At 55.9% G+C, this 16,958-nt stretch overlaps 1 protein-coding gene and 1 long non-coding RNA gene across 2 annotated transcripts in view; both read right to left on the bottom strand.

The window, feature by feature from the left end:
- The window catches only part of RTN4RL1 (reticulon 4 receptor like 1), a 74,860-nt gene extending 61,511 nt beyond the window's left edge, over nucleotides 1-13,349 (bottom strand). Inside the window, exon 1 of the mRNA XM_006079755.4 lies at nucleotides 12,832-13,349. Coding sequence (XP_006079817.2) covers nucleotides 12,832-12,844 — 13 coding nt within the window. The 5' untranslated portion in view covers nucleotides 12,845-13,349. The remainder of the gene's footprint in view (nucleotides 1-12,831) is intronic.
- Nucleotides 7,945-12,807, bottom strand: LOC112583762. Its single transcript, XR_003107963.3, has 4 exons — nucleotides 11,549-12,807; nucleotides 10,432-10,573; nucleotides 10,235-10,300; nucleotides 7,945-9,166 (listed from the first exon to the last, which is right to left on the bottom strand). It is a non-coding gene; the product is annotated as an uncharacterized LOC112583762 (long non-coding RNA).
- Nucleotides 13,350-16,958: the final 3,609 nt, after the last annotated feature.

The raw sequence follows: 16,958 nt of genomic DNA, 5'->3' as shown, positions 1-16,958 counted from the left end.
GGTCCCCTGTGTTGACAGGCAGATTCTTAACCACTGGGCCACCAGCAAAGTCCCTGATGCTCGTTTATTGTCTGTTCTCCCCACTAGAATGGAAGTTTCATGAGAACAGTGGACTTGGTTTTTGTTTACTGCTTCATCCTCAGGGCCAAGCCAGCAGAAGGCAGGCACTCAATAAATGTTTAATGTTTATCAAACGGAGGGAGCCCTCCCAAACCTCTCCTGGCTGACACGATAAAAGGTGTCCAGCTCATCTATGGACAGATAATCCATGGTCTGACACGGAAAAACATGGCTGGTTCAGCTGGGGTCTTCCTTCTGGGAAATAAAGCTGAGAATACCAATAGGAGTTCCCTGGTGGTCCAGTGGTTACGATTCAACACTTCCATTGCAGGTTCAATCTCTGGTGGGAGAACTGACATTCTTCATGCCGCACGGCATGGCCTAAATAAATAAAGCTGAGAATACCAAGGATGTGGGGCAATTAAGTGGTGGGAGGAGAGGGGTGAAAGGCCATCTTGAAGAATAAGCAGCTCAGAGACTTCCCTGGTGGTCCAGTGGCTAAGACTTTGTATTCCCAATGCCGGGGGCCTAGGTGCAATCCCTGGTTGGGGAACTAGATCCCATATGCCACAGCTAAAAGATCGCACATGCTGCAATGAAGAGCAAAGATCCTGTGTGTTGCAAATAAATCAAATAAGTAAATTTTTAAAAAAGAAGAGGAGGAAGAAGCCACCCTGGGTGGCCATATTGGGCCTTATGAGAAGTGAAAAGTCATGAGTGCAGACAGTGGGGTGGGGGCAGTAATAGCTGGCTTGGGTAGAAGAGGAGTCCATGAGGGGGATCACACAGAGGCTGCTCCTTCTTAGAGGGACCCCCTTTCGTGGAGGTTTCTAGAGTCCAGGTCATGCATCTCTTTGCAATAATTCCCCATTTCCAGTGAGATATCTTGAATTGCTGTAATCACATTTGTTCACTGAAGGTGGAAATACCAGCCCACCAGGGGCAGTGGGCCAATTACAGGGAGATGATAAGCACTGCTACCTCGAGGCAGCCCCGGGGCCAATTGCCGCCCCACAGTTTGGTGGTACAGTTCCCCTTTGGGCTGGTGTATTCTCCTGAGCGTGGCCCCGTGGACTGTCCCAGCCTCTCTCCCCTGCTCAGAGATTCTGTATCTACCGCAGGCTTGGGCAGCAACCCGGGAGCCCTCCCTGCAAGGAGAGGAAGTGGTTCAAAGTAAAAGTCATTTTCACAGACGGGAGAGAAGGCAAAAGAGGCAGCGTGTTCTCACCCCAGGCACCATCTGAGCTCAGCTTGGCCTTGCAATTTTATCTCCTCATGTTCAGTCCAGCCTCATTTAAACATTTCAGATCTCTGAAGCCCAGAATGTCCACGAGAGGTTTTTCATTTGCCACGGAATCAATAGTGCAAATTTTGTTCCATACAAACCTGCCAAGTCCAGCCCTAAAGTTTTTTGAGCGCGAGTGCTGCCTCTTCCCCCAGCACAGCCCTTGCCCTGTTGGAAGTCCTCTGTGGCCCGGCTGCCCAGTCTTCCTCTGCCTGTTGGCTTCCTCCTCCTACAGAGGTGTGGAGCTGGGCTGGAGTGAGGCAGCAACCTCCCTGGGCCCTGATGAGCTCAGTGGCCCCTCTGCGCCTCAGTGTTCTCATCTGTAACTTGGGGCAATACTACTGCCTTTTCTGCTCTTAATGAGGCATTGCACAGAGAAAAGTGTGAGACACCTTTCTCTACCCTCCTCAGTAAAAAAATAATAATATTGGGGCTTCCCTGGTGGCTCAGTGGTAATGCAGGAGCTACAGGTTCGATCCCTGATCCAGGAGGATCCAACATAGTGAGGGGCAGCTAGGCCTAGGCACCACAACTATTGAGCCTGTGTTCAAGAGCCTGGGAGCCGCAACTGAGCCCATGTGCTGCAACTACTGAAGCCCTTGCTCCCTAGGGTCTGTGCTTCACAACAAAAGAAGCCACCGCCATGAGAAGCCCATGCACCGCAACTAGAGAGGAGCCCCCACTCACCGCAACTAGAGAAAAGCCTGTGCAGCAATGAAGAGCCAGCACAGCCAAAAATAAATTAAAAAAAAAGTAACACTGACAAATAAATAAAAAGAAAAAAGGAAAGAAAAAAAAATTTCTCCTAGTTCCTAATATAAAGCTTTTCTCTCTCTCTTTTTTTTTAAGCCCTAAGTTATCATGATTGAATTTTTCTTGCAGTTACAGAGCAATTTAAAAGTTGGGTTTCGATACTAAGTTCCTTGTGTTCCAACGTACGTGTACAGTCATTCAATCAACATTGCTAGTCAACTCATAAAGACACGACATTAGTTATTGATTCAATACTGTTTACCCAATGTCATACTCGCGCTACATTTTATTTTCTGCAGGATGCTGTATTCAGTCGGGTCCTGGTGGGAAAAGCAGAGCACTGTCAGACTGAGTAATTTGATGAGCACATAATGATGATGAGAACAGTGGGTGTGTGCGCTGCGTACTTAGTCTCAGTCACGTCCAGCTGTTTGCGACCCCGTGGACTGTAGCCCACCATGCTCCTCTGTCCACGGGGATTCTCCAAGCAAGAATACTGGAGTGGGTTCCCATTTCCTTCTGCAGGGTATCCTCCCAACCCAGGGATTGAATCCAGGTCTCCCACATTGCAGGCGGATTCTTTACCACTGAGCCACCAGGGAAGCCCCAGGAAACCCTAATAGATAATGTCTTTTACAGCCCCCTCCCTCCTCCCATGGCACCCCGTCCCCTAACCCCAACTCACCCATCCCTCCAACCCCCCATCCCTGGGGCGGAGTGAGGAGAGGAAGCTCTTACTGAGCACGGAGACAGAGCTGCTGGGAGAACTTTCACTGGTTCAGCACAAACCAGACTGACATCCAACTGCCAGAACCTGCATTCCTTTGCCTGAGGGCCTTCTCTAGCACAGAAACTGTCTTTGCTCCCTTCAGGGGAACAACACTTACCCAGTGAGGGACTGGAGTTGTGTATAAACACCCAGCTCCCTCCCCTTGGGGTGAAATAACTTTGAGGTGCATGTTCTAGACTGTATCTGAAATTCCCCAGTGCGTCTGAGTTCTGGGAGAGGTGGGGTGAGGTGAGGGGCTCATCTGTGGGTCCAGTTCTCTAACTGATGGTGCCTGCAAGGATGGTGGTGCAGATGCTGAAACGGGAGAGATGGGGAAGGGTAAGAGTGCTCAGAGCTCAGGCAGCATAGCTGCCACTGGCTTCTTCCCTTCCCTGTCTCACTTCCACGCTCCTCTCCTAGTGTTCCCTAGGATCCTTCCCAAATAGAGACTTGCACCTGAACCCTTGTCTCAGGCTGTACTTCTGGGAGAAACTTTGGCCGACCTGGGATGGAGGGACACAGAGAGTCCATTGTGACCCACCTATCGGTTGAACTCGGCTGGAAGCTCATGGCTAAATTTCAACAGAACAAACTCCCGGACAGACAGCACGTGGAGAAGAGTGGAGAACAGATCTGGAGGGGCTGGGGAGGCGGGTAAAGAGGAAGCTGTTTCCTCATGGAACTTGCCATCCAGTGGGGAAGGCTTATGACATACAGGTAATTGCAATAAAATAGACTGAGTACTGTGACCGGGGGTACAGGGAACAGTGGGACAACAAGGACCACTCCCCTAGCCCGGGTAAGTTTTCCGAGCCTAAGTGACATGTAAGCTGAATTCTGAAGGATGAGTGTGAAGGGAAAGAAGGAAGCAGAGAGTGTTCTGGGAAGCAGGGGGTGCTTTGCAAATCTTTAGAGATGAGACAGAGAGAGAACAATTCCATTGGGGGATTGAAAGAAGGTGATTAGACCTGGACCTCAGAGTTCAAAGTGGAGAGTGGGGAGAGGAGCGCTTAGTGGGGCTGTAGGTGGGACAAGAGAAGAGGATTGACCGCCAAGCTGGGATGTCTAGACTAGCCCCTGAAAGACAAGGAATCACTGAAGGTTTTTAAACAAGGGAAGGACAAGATCCTGTGGCACTGTAGACTCTGACCACCATGTGAAGGCTGGATGGGGTGAAGGCAGGAGTAGATGCAGGGGGGCTGCTGGTGTGGTCCAGGAGAGGATGGTGGCAAAGGCTAGGGTGGAAGCAGGGAAGGGAGGTGCAAAGGATGCTGAGGGAGAAGGGGCATCACTGCCCGATGGACTTGTGGGGAGTGGTGGGCTGAGGTGAGGGGCTCATCCGTGGGTCCAGTTCTCTGACTGATGGTACCTGCCAGGATGGTGGTGTAGATGCTGAAATGGGAGAAATGGGAAGAAGTAAGGGTGCTCAGAGCTCAGGGTTGAAGTAGGAGCATCGTTTCACACACACCAGGTTTGAGGGGCCTGTGCGGCTGCAGTGGAGACATCTGGGGGTGGGGGGTCAGCTGGATGGATGGCCCTGGAGGTCAGAAGGAACATCTTGGCTCTCGATAAGACGTGGAGGGGAAGCGGTCAGTAAATGGATCCTGCAGCTGTAGACAAGCTGACATCCCCAGGGCTGAGCTGACACCCCGATAAGACAGGCCCAGGGCAATGCCCCCAGGAGGCACCACACTGGAAGGATGGCAGGTGGTAGTGAAGCTGGCAAGGAAGGCTGAGAAGCAGCAGCCACAGAAGCAGGAGAAAGACCAGGGGAGCCGCCATCGGGGAAGTCTAGGGAAACTATGGCCAACATAGTCAAGGGTCACCAGGTCAGGCGAGATGAGAAAAATGTCCAGTAGGGTCAGTGTCAGGCCAGAGGGGCGGCAGTGGAGTGACTGCTGAATCTCTTCTCTTTGAGGGGTGAGCGGTAGGTAAGGGCAAGCGGACTCCAAGTGTAGACAGCTTCTCCCAGCGAGCTAAGTGGTCACAAGGAGTCCAAGTCCCGCTGCACGAGAGTGAGCTCCAACCCAGGCTTGTGGGCAGTGGTGTCCTCTGGGTCAGCACACAGCACACGACACAGCCAGTGGCCTTCCTGCCTGCACTGCTTGCTAGTGGGGGACCACAGGGGACTCCCCAGCCCCCAAACTGGAGGAGCTTCCAGGGCTACTGCTGTAAGGCCAGAGGAGGAGGCCCCTTGGGCCAGGTGTGACCAGAGCCACCTGAGCTATCTGCTTTGTATTCTGGGCTCTGACACTGGACATCATTTGAAGAAACTCTCCTACTGCCAAAACATTTGCCAAACCGTTAATCTAGTTACATGACACATGGGGAAACTGAGGCCCAGCGTCCAGGGTCCTAGTGAGTCAGTCACAGAGACGGAAGCAAATCCAGGCCCGGGGCTCCAAGTTTTGGGATCCTGTCCACAGCCCCAGAGTCCACAGCAAGAAAAGGGCCTTGGCCAGGCCAGAGCCAGGATTGTGAAAGGCTGCTGCTGCCGGTGGAGCCGGGCGGCCAGGGAAGACAGAGACAGACAGCAGAGTAAACACTGTGTGGCCGGCTGCCTGCAGCACAGGCCGCGGAGGTGGCCGGTGTGCTGGCCGGCGGGCTGCCAGTCCGTGACCACAGCCCTCGCCCCGTGCCCAGCCTGCCCCGGCCACCCCACGTTGGCCACTGAGTGACCGATCCTGGCCTGTCTCCCCCAAAGCCCCCCGCACCGCTTGCTCCTTCCTCCTCCCAGCCTGCTCAGACAAGGCCATGAATAGAACATTAAAGGTAAAACCTTCTAAAAGAAAAAGCAGCTCCCTGGTAGGAGTCGCCTCATGAAATGTCAAAGGCAGAGCAAGGCTTCCTGCCTTGTGCGCTTCTCACTAATGGAGGCACCTTAGCCTCCATATCCCCATCATCCAATCGCCCTATAAATAAATCATCGTAAGAAGAATGCCAATTTTCCCCCTAGGGGCTCATGAATCTCTGCATAAAAGCCCCCTTCATGATGCATGCATTGGCTCAGGTGCCTGGAGAGAGAGATGGCGAACCCTGCTTCCAACAATTTCAGAGGCAGTAGCAACTCTCATGCCACCTCTGTGGGCTGAGAGTTGGGAACTCTGCTTTCCTCCTGACTTGGGGAAGAATTTTTTGCTCCATTTCCTGCAAATCCACCCCGACCACGGAGCCACTGCCCTGTGGAATCAGCCCAGGGAGCTAGCTACCAGGAGGCCTCATCTCCGAGGGCTGCGGTCCTGTGTCCCTTGGCAGACGTATGATGACGAGTCGTGCCCACCCCCCTGCGTGGGTGGGTGAGCCACGTACCCACTGGAGCTCTGTTCCCGACATGTGGCACGCACAGTGCTGGCCCACCCGCCCACTCCCAGGGGGCCCCCACTGAGTGGCTCACCAGCCGCTCGTGCTGCTGGTGGTCCCGGTGGAGGGAATGCCAACCTAGGCACCCGGGAAGTTCAGCTCTGCCACCGGGGGCCTCTGGCAAGCACTCCTGGAACCTGTTGCACGCTCGCCAGGTGTGGTTCTGCGCACAGACACACACACACAGCACTGTGCCAACTCTCTTGCTGGGTGGGCCTGGAGGCCTCCAACAGCACCTCTTCTGAATCACCTAGCAGGGGACATTTGCAGGTTTGGATCCCAGCTTCACTGGCTGATTAGAGCGTAATCACAGGTTCCAAAGCACCCTGCTGAATCTGTTAGCTCTGACACCCCGTCCCGCCCCCACCGAGGAGAGGGGCGCTCCTCCTTGAGAGGTGGGAATGTGCTCTTCTGCACCCAAGATGAGATCCACTAGACTCTCCGCCTTCTCTTTTCTTTTCCAAACTGCAGGAAGAATGGGTCTCTCGGGTACACATCCGTGGCTGGAACTGGGCAGGAGAAACCCTGTGTGGAGGACCTGCGGTTACTGCCAGGGCTGGGCCATGGGAACTCTCCAGAGGAGGAAGGCCAGGTGGAGGGACCCCCGCCCCTCATCCAGCCTGCCAAGTGCCACCTCCTGGGGCTATTGCTCCCCAGTCACCAACCAGTCTGGGGTGTGGCTGTGTTAGCCGCCCCACCAGGACAGCCTGGAAGGGGAGCCTTGGAGAGCAACATATGCAGAGTGCCCAGCCCCCTGATAAGCCAGGGCCCCGCCTTCCTGAAGGGCCTGACAGAGGACAGGATCGCTTCATTGTCTGATCTCTGTCTGCAATGAAGACAGCAGCGCAGGAAGCAGTAGGGGAGAGAAGGGTGGGGGGACAGGGCAGAGGAGGGCAACTGAGAGAGGGGTTTGGGGTCTCAGGAGCCCCAAGTCCCAACCAGAGACGTTCCTGGAGGAACACCAGAAGAAGAGTGCACGGGAACTACCAGGGAACTCTGTAATGAGACTCGAGTGATTCAGATTCAGCAGTGCCCGGCACCTCGCAAAACAAATGTCACATAAATCAAGGCACATGGGCGTGTGAGGCAGTGGAGCTGAGAGGTTAAGAGAGCGAGGCAAAGAGCGCGGTGGAAAACAGACCTGGGGTGGCATCCTGACTCAGTGTGCCAGCTGGGTGAGCCGGAGTCAGGGAGTTCATTTGGTCTGCGCCTCAGTTTCCTTATCTGTATGGCAGGGACGAGCACAGACTGATCTCGAAGGGTGGTTGTGGAGACCGCCTGAGGCTAGGCATGGAGTCCACTTAGCTTGGCCCGTCACTAATTACAAGCCACTGTTGTCAGCATGTGGACAGGGACCGGTGGGATCGGATTCAAGGCAGGTGAGGAAGAACAGTCCATTCTCTGCTGCCCATTCCCTGCTTGCATCCATGCCTCCTCCCAGCAGGCTTGGCCAGGTGTGTTCGGACCACAGTGGCCTCCCCTTGCTCCAGTGATGGACCCCAAGTCGACTGTACCTTTTCGCCCCAGCTCAACGGCATCCAAGGAGATCCCTGCTTCTAGACCCCCCCTTCGCCTTGGGGTTGACGTCTTCCTAGGTGTTCTCTTGGGCTTCCCAGGCGGCACTAGCGGTAAAGAATTTGCCTGCCAATGCAGGAGATGCAAGAGACATGGGTTTGACCCCTGGGTCAGGGAAGATCCCCTTGAATAGGAAGTGGCAACCTGCTCTAGTGTTCTTGCCCAGAGAATCCCATGGACAGAGGAGCCTGGTGGGCTACAGCCCATGGAGCCACAGAGTTGGACATGACTGAGCGACTAAGCACTTGTGAGGTCTTCTCCCAAGCCTCAAGGAAGCCCTCACCCTGGGGTGCCTGCATCACTCCTCTGTCAGACTCACTTCCACCCAGGTGGCCTGGCCAGTGCACCCCGAGGAAAGGGCCGCTTCCGGCATTCTGCATGGAGGTCCTGCCTTCTGCTGTCCCTGGAGGCTCTGTTCCTGTTTGCCAGCTATTTTGCTTCCTCGGCCATCTGTTCCCTCCCTGTCATCTCCTCTCTGCTTTAACCTTAACCACTACTTCGCTGCAGATGGTACCAAACAGATCCGTTCTTGACATCCTTCAGCAGGCCTGCCCCCTCCTTCTCATCTCCAGAGAGTGAACTTCTGCTCTGTCCTTTCTCAGGCCCTGACTTCAAAGCTTGGAGTTGGACTCACCACCACCCCCCACAAGCCTCCCTCCTAGATCCCATCTGCTGTCAACTCTGTCACAGGTCAGGGGGCAAACATTCCTACCAGCCTCCCCTGTCTTTTCCATTTCCTAATGAGACTTCCTCGCTTCAGACTTGGCTAAGAACCTCTCCCCGTGTCAAGTCCACTGTCTGCTCTGGTTATCCACCTGGTCTCCTAAAACAGAGCCACCGTACCCTCCGGGGCGGTGGGGGTCGAGCTTAGCAGCCTGAGTCCGAGACCAGAAACTCAGTTTCGTTCCTGCAGTAGAGGAGTCAGTGCGTCCACGCTGGGAGTTTGGGTCCTGAACAGTTCCTCTGCAGCAACTAGACCTGGAAACTGTGGTGAGGAGTTGGCCTCGTGCTGGCATTACAGGGGCAGAACCAAAACACATTTTCTACATCATCTTAGCTCACAAATGGGGAGCGCTGCATTTCTTTCCTTGGTTTTATTCTGGCTACTGGTGAGAAATGCATTCAACGACTTTATTTAGCCACTCTGCCTCTTCTCTCTGTTGAGGTGACCTGGTGCTTCCTCAAAATTCCTCATCCTGGCTTCTCTTTGCTGGTGTAAGGACCAGGAACTTTGAGGGGAAAAGCAGTCCAGAAGCTCCCAGTTAAGGAAACTCTCTTAGTGTGACTGGTTTCATTGGGCTGCTTGCTGCTTTCCTTGAATGGGACAGACTTGGGCTGGGGAGACTGGAACTCCACTTCTGTACCTAGATTTGGGCTAAAAAGGCTTGTAACTCATCCCTCGACACAGGGCTCTTGTAATTCCCCTCTCTACACTTCCTCTAGTAGAAAGGGGAATGTCTTGGCTGGCTGTGGAACGCTCTCCATTTCCCTTCACTGTTGGGGCTAAGGAGGGCCACAACACTAACCGCTCTAAGGGGAGCCTGCTTATACCTGGACACATGGAGACTCTCTGATTCCCTAGGGGACCTCTGAATGCAAATCAACCAAGCATCTGACAACCCCATGGTTCCTTCTTCCTCCTACCTTCCCTTCTTCCCACAAAAGAGACCCAATCCAGCCACCAGGCCAGCCCATCTGGCTATGGAAACCAAAAGAACAAAATGCATCTTATTGGGTTGTAGGCCTTAATCTAGTTCTTGCTGAATTATTCAGGGATGGCATTAACTTATAAATGAGTGTGTTTGACTGATTTTGTGGTTGATGTACAGATAAATTCTAATGAAAGACAGCTACACGATTTTAAATTATTAATTAGACTGCCACTTAACAAAGCCTATTTGGCACTCTATTTCCTTGCTTAACAAGACAAAAACTTTAAGGAAAGGTTCTGTATTCACCCAGAGGCTGTTGATTTGCATTCTGTTTTTTATAGCTCTAAAAATGAAAACCATAGATCCTGACCTTAAGCAGGCCACTTCTGGCCAAGCAAAAACCCAGCAGGCCACTCTTCCTTCCTAGATGGTGCTGAGTGGCTCGGGGCCTCACTTGCCCTGCCTGCCTCTCATCTCTGACCAGAGGTTTGCTTTTTATATCCCCGATTCTGCCAGGCTAGGCCGGGAGATGGAAAAGCCAGCAGGGCAGCTGCTGAAGCCTTCAGCTACCAGCGCAGTCAGCAGCAAGATCCACTGAGGACTCGAGGCTGTTCAGGTTCACAGAGGTGGGGCTGTGGCCAGGAGAGTCTGTTCATTAAGAGATGCAAGGTAGCACCCCCAGTTCTTAAAATGTCCTGCCCAGGGACAACACCATATTAACTGTCATAGGACAACCAGAAATCAGAGACGTGACGCTTGTGGTCCAATGCCTACTCTTACCTTCTTCCTTCTCTGGGGTTTCTCCACAGGATATGTAGGGCTCACGGTCCTCTCTCCTCCCGGGATCTAGGAAAGGCTACTCTTTCATCATCTTTCAAACCCTTTTCCAAGTCATAATTAAACTATGAAACTCCCCCCAGGGCCAGGACCCCAGGTAGGTTTCTGCATCTGATGGGCAGGGAAATCGTGACAAATACCTGAATCCATCCTATGACCTTTTTTTTTTTCATCCTATGACATTTTTGCCAGGAGCTTTTGGGAACACTTGAGAAGCAGAAACTTCAATGGCCACCTCTCTTGCCACCAGCCCCAGGCATATCTTTGTCTCTGGGCACATACCTAGAATCCACACAGAAAATCTGAGTGCCCTGTGTTATGTATGCACAAGAGAGACCAATCCTGGTGACCAGGATCAGGGGCCAAGGGAGAGATTTACCCAGACTAGGACCAAAATAAAAGCCCTTTGCCCACACAATGGCCCAGAGCAGCAAAGGACTTCACTGCTCTGCTTCCCTCCGGCCAATCCAGGTGAAAACCTCTTTGTTGGTAGAATCTCTCTCACCAACCAAGCTATGCAGGAAGGGAAAAATAGCCCAAGTGGCAAACACACGTGACTGCCAAGCCTCCAGTGGCCATCTCTTGGGCAGGGTAAGGAGCCTCCCGCTGGGGAGCAGGCCCCAGAATGCACTGAGTTCATCGCAAGCTGGGTCTCTGGCTAGCGAGGATGGGAGAAAAGGCTCTTGGAGGCTGCTCAAGCCTCCCTGGACACCTCAACCATATAAATAAAATGCGTGGGCTGCTTCGTGGCTCATTTTTAACTGTAAACTGACAAAAGACCAAAAGGGAAATGAGATGTCAGCTGCTCTCTATTATCTCCATCACAGACCTGCAGCCTGGACATGGCGGCCTTCAGAACTACCCGGGAAGCCTTCCCCACTGGGGCAAGTTTGCAGGATCCAGGTCCAGGCTGCCCAGATCTGTAAAAAAAAGGCACCTTCTCTGTGCAGACACACTCTGGCCAGCAATGGCGGGTGCTGAAAAGACTTATGGTCCCTTTCTAGCTGGGGAAAGGAACTGGAGTGTATCCTTGGAGTGGTGTCTCCAACCAGCCTCAGCGACTTCCCACCCACAGTGAAAGGCAGTCAGCGTTCACCCACCCTGCATCGCACTGACCCACGTGGAGGATACAAGTCACACACAAGTTGGTAGCTATTCACACAGTGGGGCGACCCAGATTCATCGGTTGGCCTAAGCCAGCCAGGACCGCCACACAGCCTTTAGGGCTTCCAGCGCAGATGGGGTTTCTTCACGCACCTGTCCCACCAGCTTATGGGGTCTCTTCCATCACCCCCACATCTGCTCCTCTCCGCCCATCCCTGGGCTTCGCTTCCCCCTCCTCGCGTCACCTCCCCTTGCCCATTTTCTCCTTTCCCATCCTACTGTGAGGTCAGAATTCCGTGCTTACGACACCTCGGTCTGTTGCCATGGAAACAGGGGCGGATTAAGGCTGGAGCGCGGAGCTCAGGGATCAGGCCCCTCCGCTACCTGAGGTCCCACCGCAGCCGGCTCCCGCAGGGCCAGGGCAGCCAGCCGCAGGCGCGGGTGGCTCACCGGTTGCTCTGCCCGGGCCAGGGACGAGGGGGTCCCGGCGGGGCGCCGCAGCCCGCCCGGATCTGGGAGGTGAGAGAGGTAGACGCAGAGGCCCGAGCGGCGGGTGGCGGAGCCCGCGGGCTCACGGCGTGGTCACCTGCCCTCCCTGGGCCCTGGGGACCGCTCCCCGCGCGGCAGCCACGTGGGGGCGCGGCGGGACTTCCCCAGAGCCCGCGCCAACTTTGCAGCGCTCTGCTAGGAGCCCGGCGGCCCGAGGGTCGTAGTGAGGTGGTGGTTGGGGGGAGGGGGCAGCGACAGCTCAAGTTAAGCCTGGCACCGGCTGCGCACGCTCCTGGCACGGCCTCCGCCTTCCAATCCCTCCTCTCCAGGCAGAAGGAAAGTTTGAGGAACCGGACCTCGGGCGCTAGCCACCAACCCTCGGCCGGTGGATGCCCAGAGCCCATCCCTGGGGACCACCAAAGCGCGGTGCAGGGAAGGTGCCCGCGTCCGGGCCCCACCTGGGAAGCCGGGACGCGCGGTGAGTGAGCGCCTGAGCTGCGCGGCGCCTGACCGCCGGCTGCACCGGAGCGCGGGTCGAACCCGGCCCCGCCTAAGCGGCGGAAGCTGGCGGCGTGGGTCCGCGAGGGGGATGGAGGCTGCAAGTGAAAAACTTTATACCGGCAAAGCTAAGGTCCCAGGAGGCCGGCTCCCCTTCCATCACAGGTAGTTCACTGTGGTCTCCAAATGACCTCGCAGAACCAGATCTCTAGGCCTGGCCGCTGGGTTCAGGGAGCAGATCCCGAGTCTCGCTACTAGCCCCCCTCGGGGGCCGAGCTCCCCCAGCACCACTCCCTCTGCGGCTGAGTCCCCGCGAAGCCCGCTAGCCTTCCCAGAGCTGCTTCCCAGACCGGGAGCCCCGGCGCCGGGCGGCTCTCGGGCGGCTCCCAGGCTCGCGACTCTGCCCCGTGCGCATACAACTCCAACTTGCCCCTGCGGCTCCAACTCACCTTTGCGAAGCATGTTGGCCGCGGGGGCGCCACTCCGAGGTCGGCCTAGGCGCGCTCCCTCCCAGGGTCCGGATTCAAATCGTCTGGCGCCGGCTGCAGCTAATCCGTGCGCGTCGAGGCGGGGGCAAGCCGGGGATCCGCTGGTGCCCGGCGGCCCGGCCCCACAGGGGCATGGTGAGCCCGAGCCCCACGCCGAGGGCACCGGCGCCCACCGGCAACCGCGGCTCTGCCCGGCAGCCCCCGGGGCGAGCTGCTTTCTCCGCGGAGCCGGCGGCCTGCTTCTGCAACCTCGAGCACTTTGCAGGCGGTTTTGAGGGGGGATGCCGCCCCCTGGTCCACTGGCCGCGGCCCCCTACTCTCCGCCCCCTCGGGTCGCCGCCGCCGCCGCGGCTGCTGCAAAAGGGCGCTCGCACGCACCACCGAGCTCCGGGGAAAGCGCCCGGCGCGCGTTTGCAGGACCGTGCGATCGGCGGAGTGGGGCGCCTCCCTTCCTCCCCCCGGCTTCCCCCACCTCTCCTCCTTCCCTCCCTCCCCCGCTCGCTAGCTCCCTCCCTCTCTCTCTGCGCTCCCCGCCCCCGCTCACGGAGCGCCTCCCATACAAAATTTATGAAAGTGCTCTCAGCTCGCGGTGCCGAGCGCCGTCCTATTCCCAGGGCAGCGGCGCTCAGCCGCGCGGCGCCGCCTCCCAAGGTGTTTTCGCCGCTCCCGCCCCCGGGGACGATCCTCGGCCCGCGTCCGTCCAAGTACCTGCCCCAGTCCCCGGGCCGGTCGTCGGGCCACTCGAGAGTCCCTCCCGGGCTCCGCGGGCTTCTCGAAGCTTGCACCCGCAGCCCCACCCCCTCCGGGCGAGCGCCCTTCGCAGATGGAGGTCACAGGCAGCTGGAAGCTTGTGCTCTGCCCACCTGCTGGGATGCGAGGACCGCCGCCCAGAGTCCTTGATTACAAGCCCGCACCCCTGCCCATCTCCTCACTGGCCGACTCCGCTTCTTCTTCAGAGGCTCGACGGCTCCTCCTTGCCCAGGACAGCTCCAGCAAACCCAGCCGCATCACATCCCAAGTGCTAGGACACTGTTCTTTTTTGGGGGGAGGCGAGTGTGATGTGCCCCCTGGCTAGGCTAGACCTGGCAACAAGCATTGGGGAGGCCCAGCTGCATATCCTAGCGAGGGAAAGACCGATGTGGGGCTTAGCCAGACTATCTCGGCTTAGGGGGGGCCTCTGTTGTCCCTCAGTCTATACAGACCCAGCCCGGGGCTTCGTGGAAAATGGAGGCGGCACCGCCTAAAAAGCAGGTCCAGCTGGGAACCAGTTGGGCTGAGCTTAAAGAAGGTTAAGGCCAGACCAGTCCCCGGTGGAGGCCGGCACCCCCTACTGGCCTGAGATAAGAGGGGTCCTGAACAGGGGAAAAGAGTGGCCTAAGTCGCCCATTAAATGCACATTTATTGAGGGACTCTCAGTATAGAGCTTTAGTCTTCCGGGATTCAGTCAATGGAAAAGGCAAAGTCCCTGTCCTTGTGAAATTTACCATTATTAGGGACCAATTTAGGAAAGTCCAGATGAGATCTTGCTTGGAAGAAGAAAAAATAAGTCAGGTTTTGTTCTGGAGCTGATAAGAGGGGATCAGGGAAAGCACTCAGAGCAGGTGACATCTAAGCAGAGATCTAACTGAAGTGAGAGAGTCGTGTGATTCCTTGGAGCTAAACTTTCCATGTTAGTAAGCTCAAAAAGAAGGCCAGTATCATTCATTCACTCATACATGCATTCAGCAACACCGAGGTTTGTGCTAACTACATAGGCTTGGTATTCTGCAGTCCATGAGGTTGCAAACAGTCAGATGCGGCTTAATGACTGAACAACAACAACATAGGCTTGGATTTTCAGAAGCTTATGGCAAGCTTCTGTAGGGGAAGACCCATAGCTATCTTAGAATGTGCTAGGAAGAGGCAGTGTGGGAGGGGACTCTGCTAGCTCTGTAAGGGGCTGAAAGACCGTCCAAAAAGGTTTCACGGAAGAGGTGCCATTGGTCTTGAGGGCTGAATTCATCAGGCTGAGAAGGGGAAAGACTAGGACAGGCAGGAAGGAATGTGTAGATGGCTTGGAGGTGAGAAAGTGAGCTTGTGCTGAAGATTAAGAAGATTGGTCCATCTTGCAATAGAAACCCCAGGTAAGGCATTCTCTTAGCCTCTACCAGCTGCAGGACTGGACTGAGCAATCCTGTCTGAGCCCTGCCAGGCAGACACTAGCTGAACTCCGAGGAGACAGAGCTGCAGAGGCCCTCCACCAGTAAAACCCAGGTCAGAGAGGTTGAGCAACTCGCCCAGCATCTCACAGCAGATCAGTGCTGAAGTATGAGCCTGCATCAGGGTATGATAAACCTCCTTCCACCTCCCCAAGCCGCCTCCCCATGACCCCCTGCCCTGCAATCTCCAGTATCTTAGGCAAAGTTGGCTGGGGCTGGGCGTGAGTGTGAGAAGCAGAGTTATTTCAGGCCTCTGGAGGGCTGGGTGCTGTTCTGGAGTCCAGCCAGGGGGTGGGGGCGACTGTAGGCGGGTGCTGTAGTGTAAGGTGGGGGTGCGCTGTGCCCGCCTTCTTGTCAGGCAGTAATTACTCAGACTGCTGAGTAACTCTGGCAGGGAGACCCCCACGGACAGATGGAGGTGTTTTCGGCCTAAGTTGAATGACGGCCCCCAGTGTCCTGCACAGCAGGGTCTTCAGGCACAGGCTTGTTTGCTAAAGGGGGCCACACAATTCATTCAGGCCAGAGGCTGTGGGGTGATGCTATAAGAAGATGGGGGCCTTCTATTACCAGTGGGCCCCACTTCTGCTGAGGGAAAGGTCCTAAGGGGTGCGGGGCCTGCTAGGGAAAGGCCATCACTCTGTACTGAAGCGAGTCTTTCCCTCTTGGGACTCTCAGCTGCATCCAGAGCTAAAGCTGCCCACAGACTGGGCCTTCGTGTCCTGAATGTGGAAAGGCTGGACTCAAGTGGACCCCGAAATTGAGATCCTCCACACTGGGGGTCTGGAGAACCTGAGGGATTGAGAAAGCACAGGCTGGACTCTCATCACACTGATGGGTTGTTCCTTGGGCCACATTCCTGTCCAAAGGTGTGACCATCCTAAGAGCATTCTTTGGGAGTCTGAGGGGCAGAGCACTGACCCCTTCTGGTCTGCCCTCGGCTGCTCATTCCCAGTCTGCCCAGCCAGCCCTCCTCTGTGGGCAGTGTCCCAGGCAGGACCTGTCCCTGGCTTCTTGTTTTTCACTTCTCCCTGCACCTTAATTAGGAGTTGCCAAGCAGGGAGGGCCTCCAGGGGAGCCTGAGGCCACAGAGCTGCCTTAAAGGGCCAGCTGTGTTCACACAGAGCAGAGAGGAAGATGGTGCCAGAGGGCTGGGTGGGCAAAAGGCCCTGGGGGTGACTGCTCTGTGGGGCAGACCTTGCTGAAAGCCAGTCCTGCAGGCAGTCTGCTCTTCCAAAGGTCAAGGCTGTCCCACTGGCCACTTTGCCTTCTCTTTGGGATTCCAGGAGCTTATAGGCCGGCTACCTAGGCCAGAGCAGCAGCCAAGGCAGGGTAAACGTGGGCCAGAATCCCGAAGGTTTAGGCAGTCGAGTCCTTGGACTTCCCTTTTCTCCCAGGAAAGACTCAGGCTGGAGTCCTTCCCCTGGTAGCAGTTTTTCACAGTGAACCTTCCACATTGTCGGTTCTAGAGGTGTAAGGGCATCCCAGCACTCCGGAAATCGGCCTCAAGACTCAATTTGGCACTGGCTCAGTGGGCGCTGAGTTCTGTCCTGTCGGGACAATGGGATCCTCTGAGGCAGGGAATGCGGCCCCGCCCATAGGTGTCCAGGGCTTATCGGGAGGGCAGATAGGGGAGCTGAAGGAAGACCCGGCAGTGCTTCCATTTACAAGACTGCGCCCCCCGAACTAGGGCAGGGAGTCTTTACATAGGAGGGCACTTGTCCAAGAGAGCCAGGTTCAGGCTGCTCACAAGGGGAGGAGGGGACAGGGTCGCCGGGAGAACGGAACCACAGTGGTCAAGGACCACTAGGGGCTCCCAAGAGTCCCGACCTTCCCGGCTGAGACAAGTGGCCCACTCTGGCCCCGCCCCTATCTTTCTCCTTCACGGTCCCC

The sequence above is a fragment of the Bubalus bubalis genome, chromosome 3 (genome assembly GCF_019923935.1).
Source record: "Bubalus bubalis isolate 160015118507 breed Murrah chromosome 3, NDDB_SH_1, whole genome shotgun sequence".
NCBI classification, from domain to species: domain Eukaryota; kingdom Metazoa; phylum Chordata; class Mammalia; order Artiodactyla; family Bovidae; genus Bubalus; species Bubalus bubalis.
Note: the sequence above shows the minus strand (reverse complement) of the source record. Positions and strands in the feature narration are given on the sequence as shown.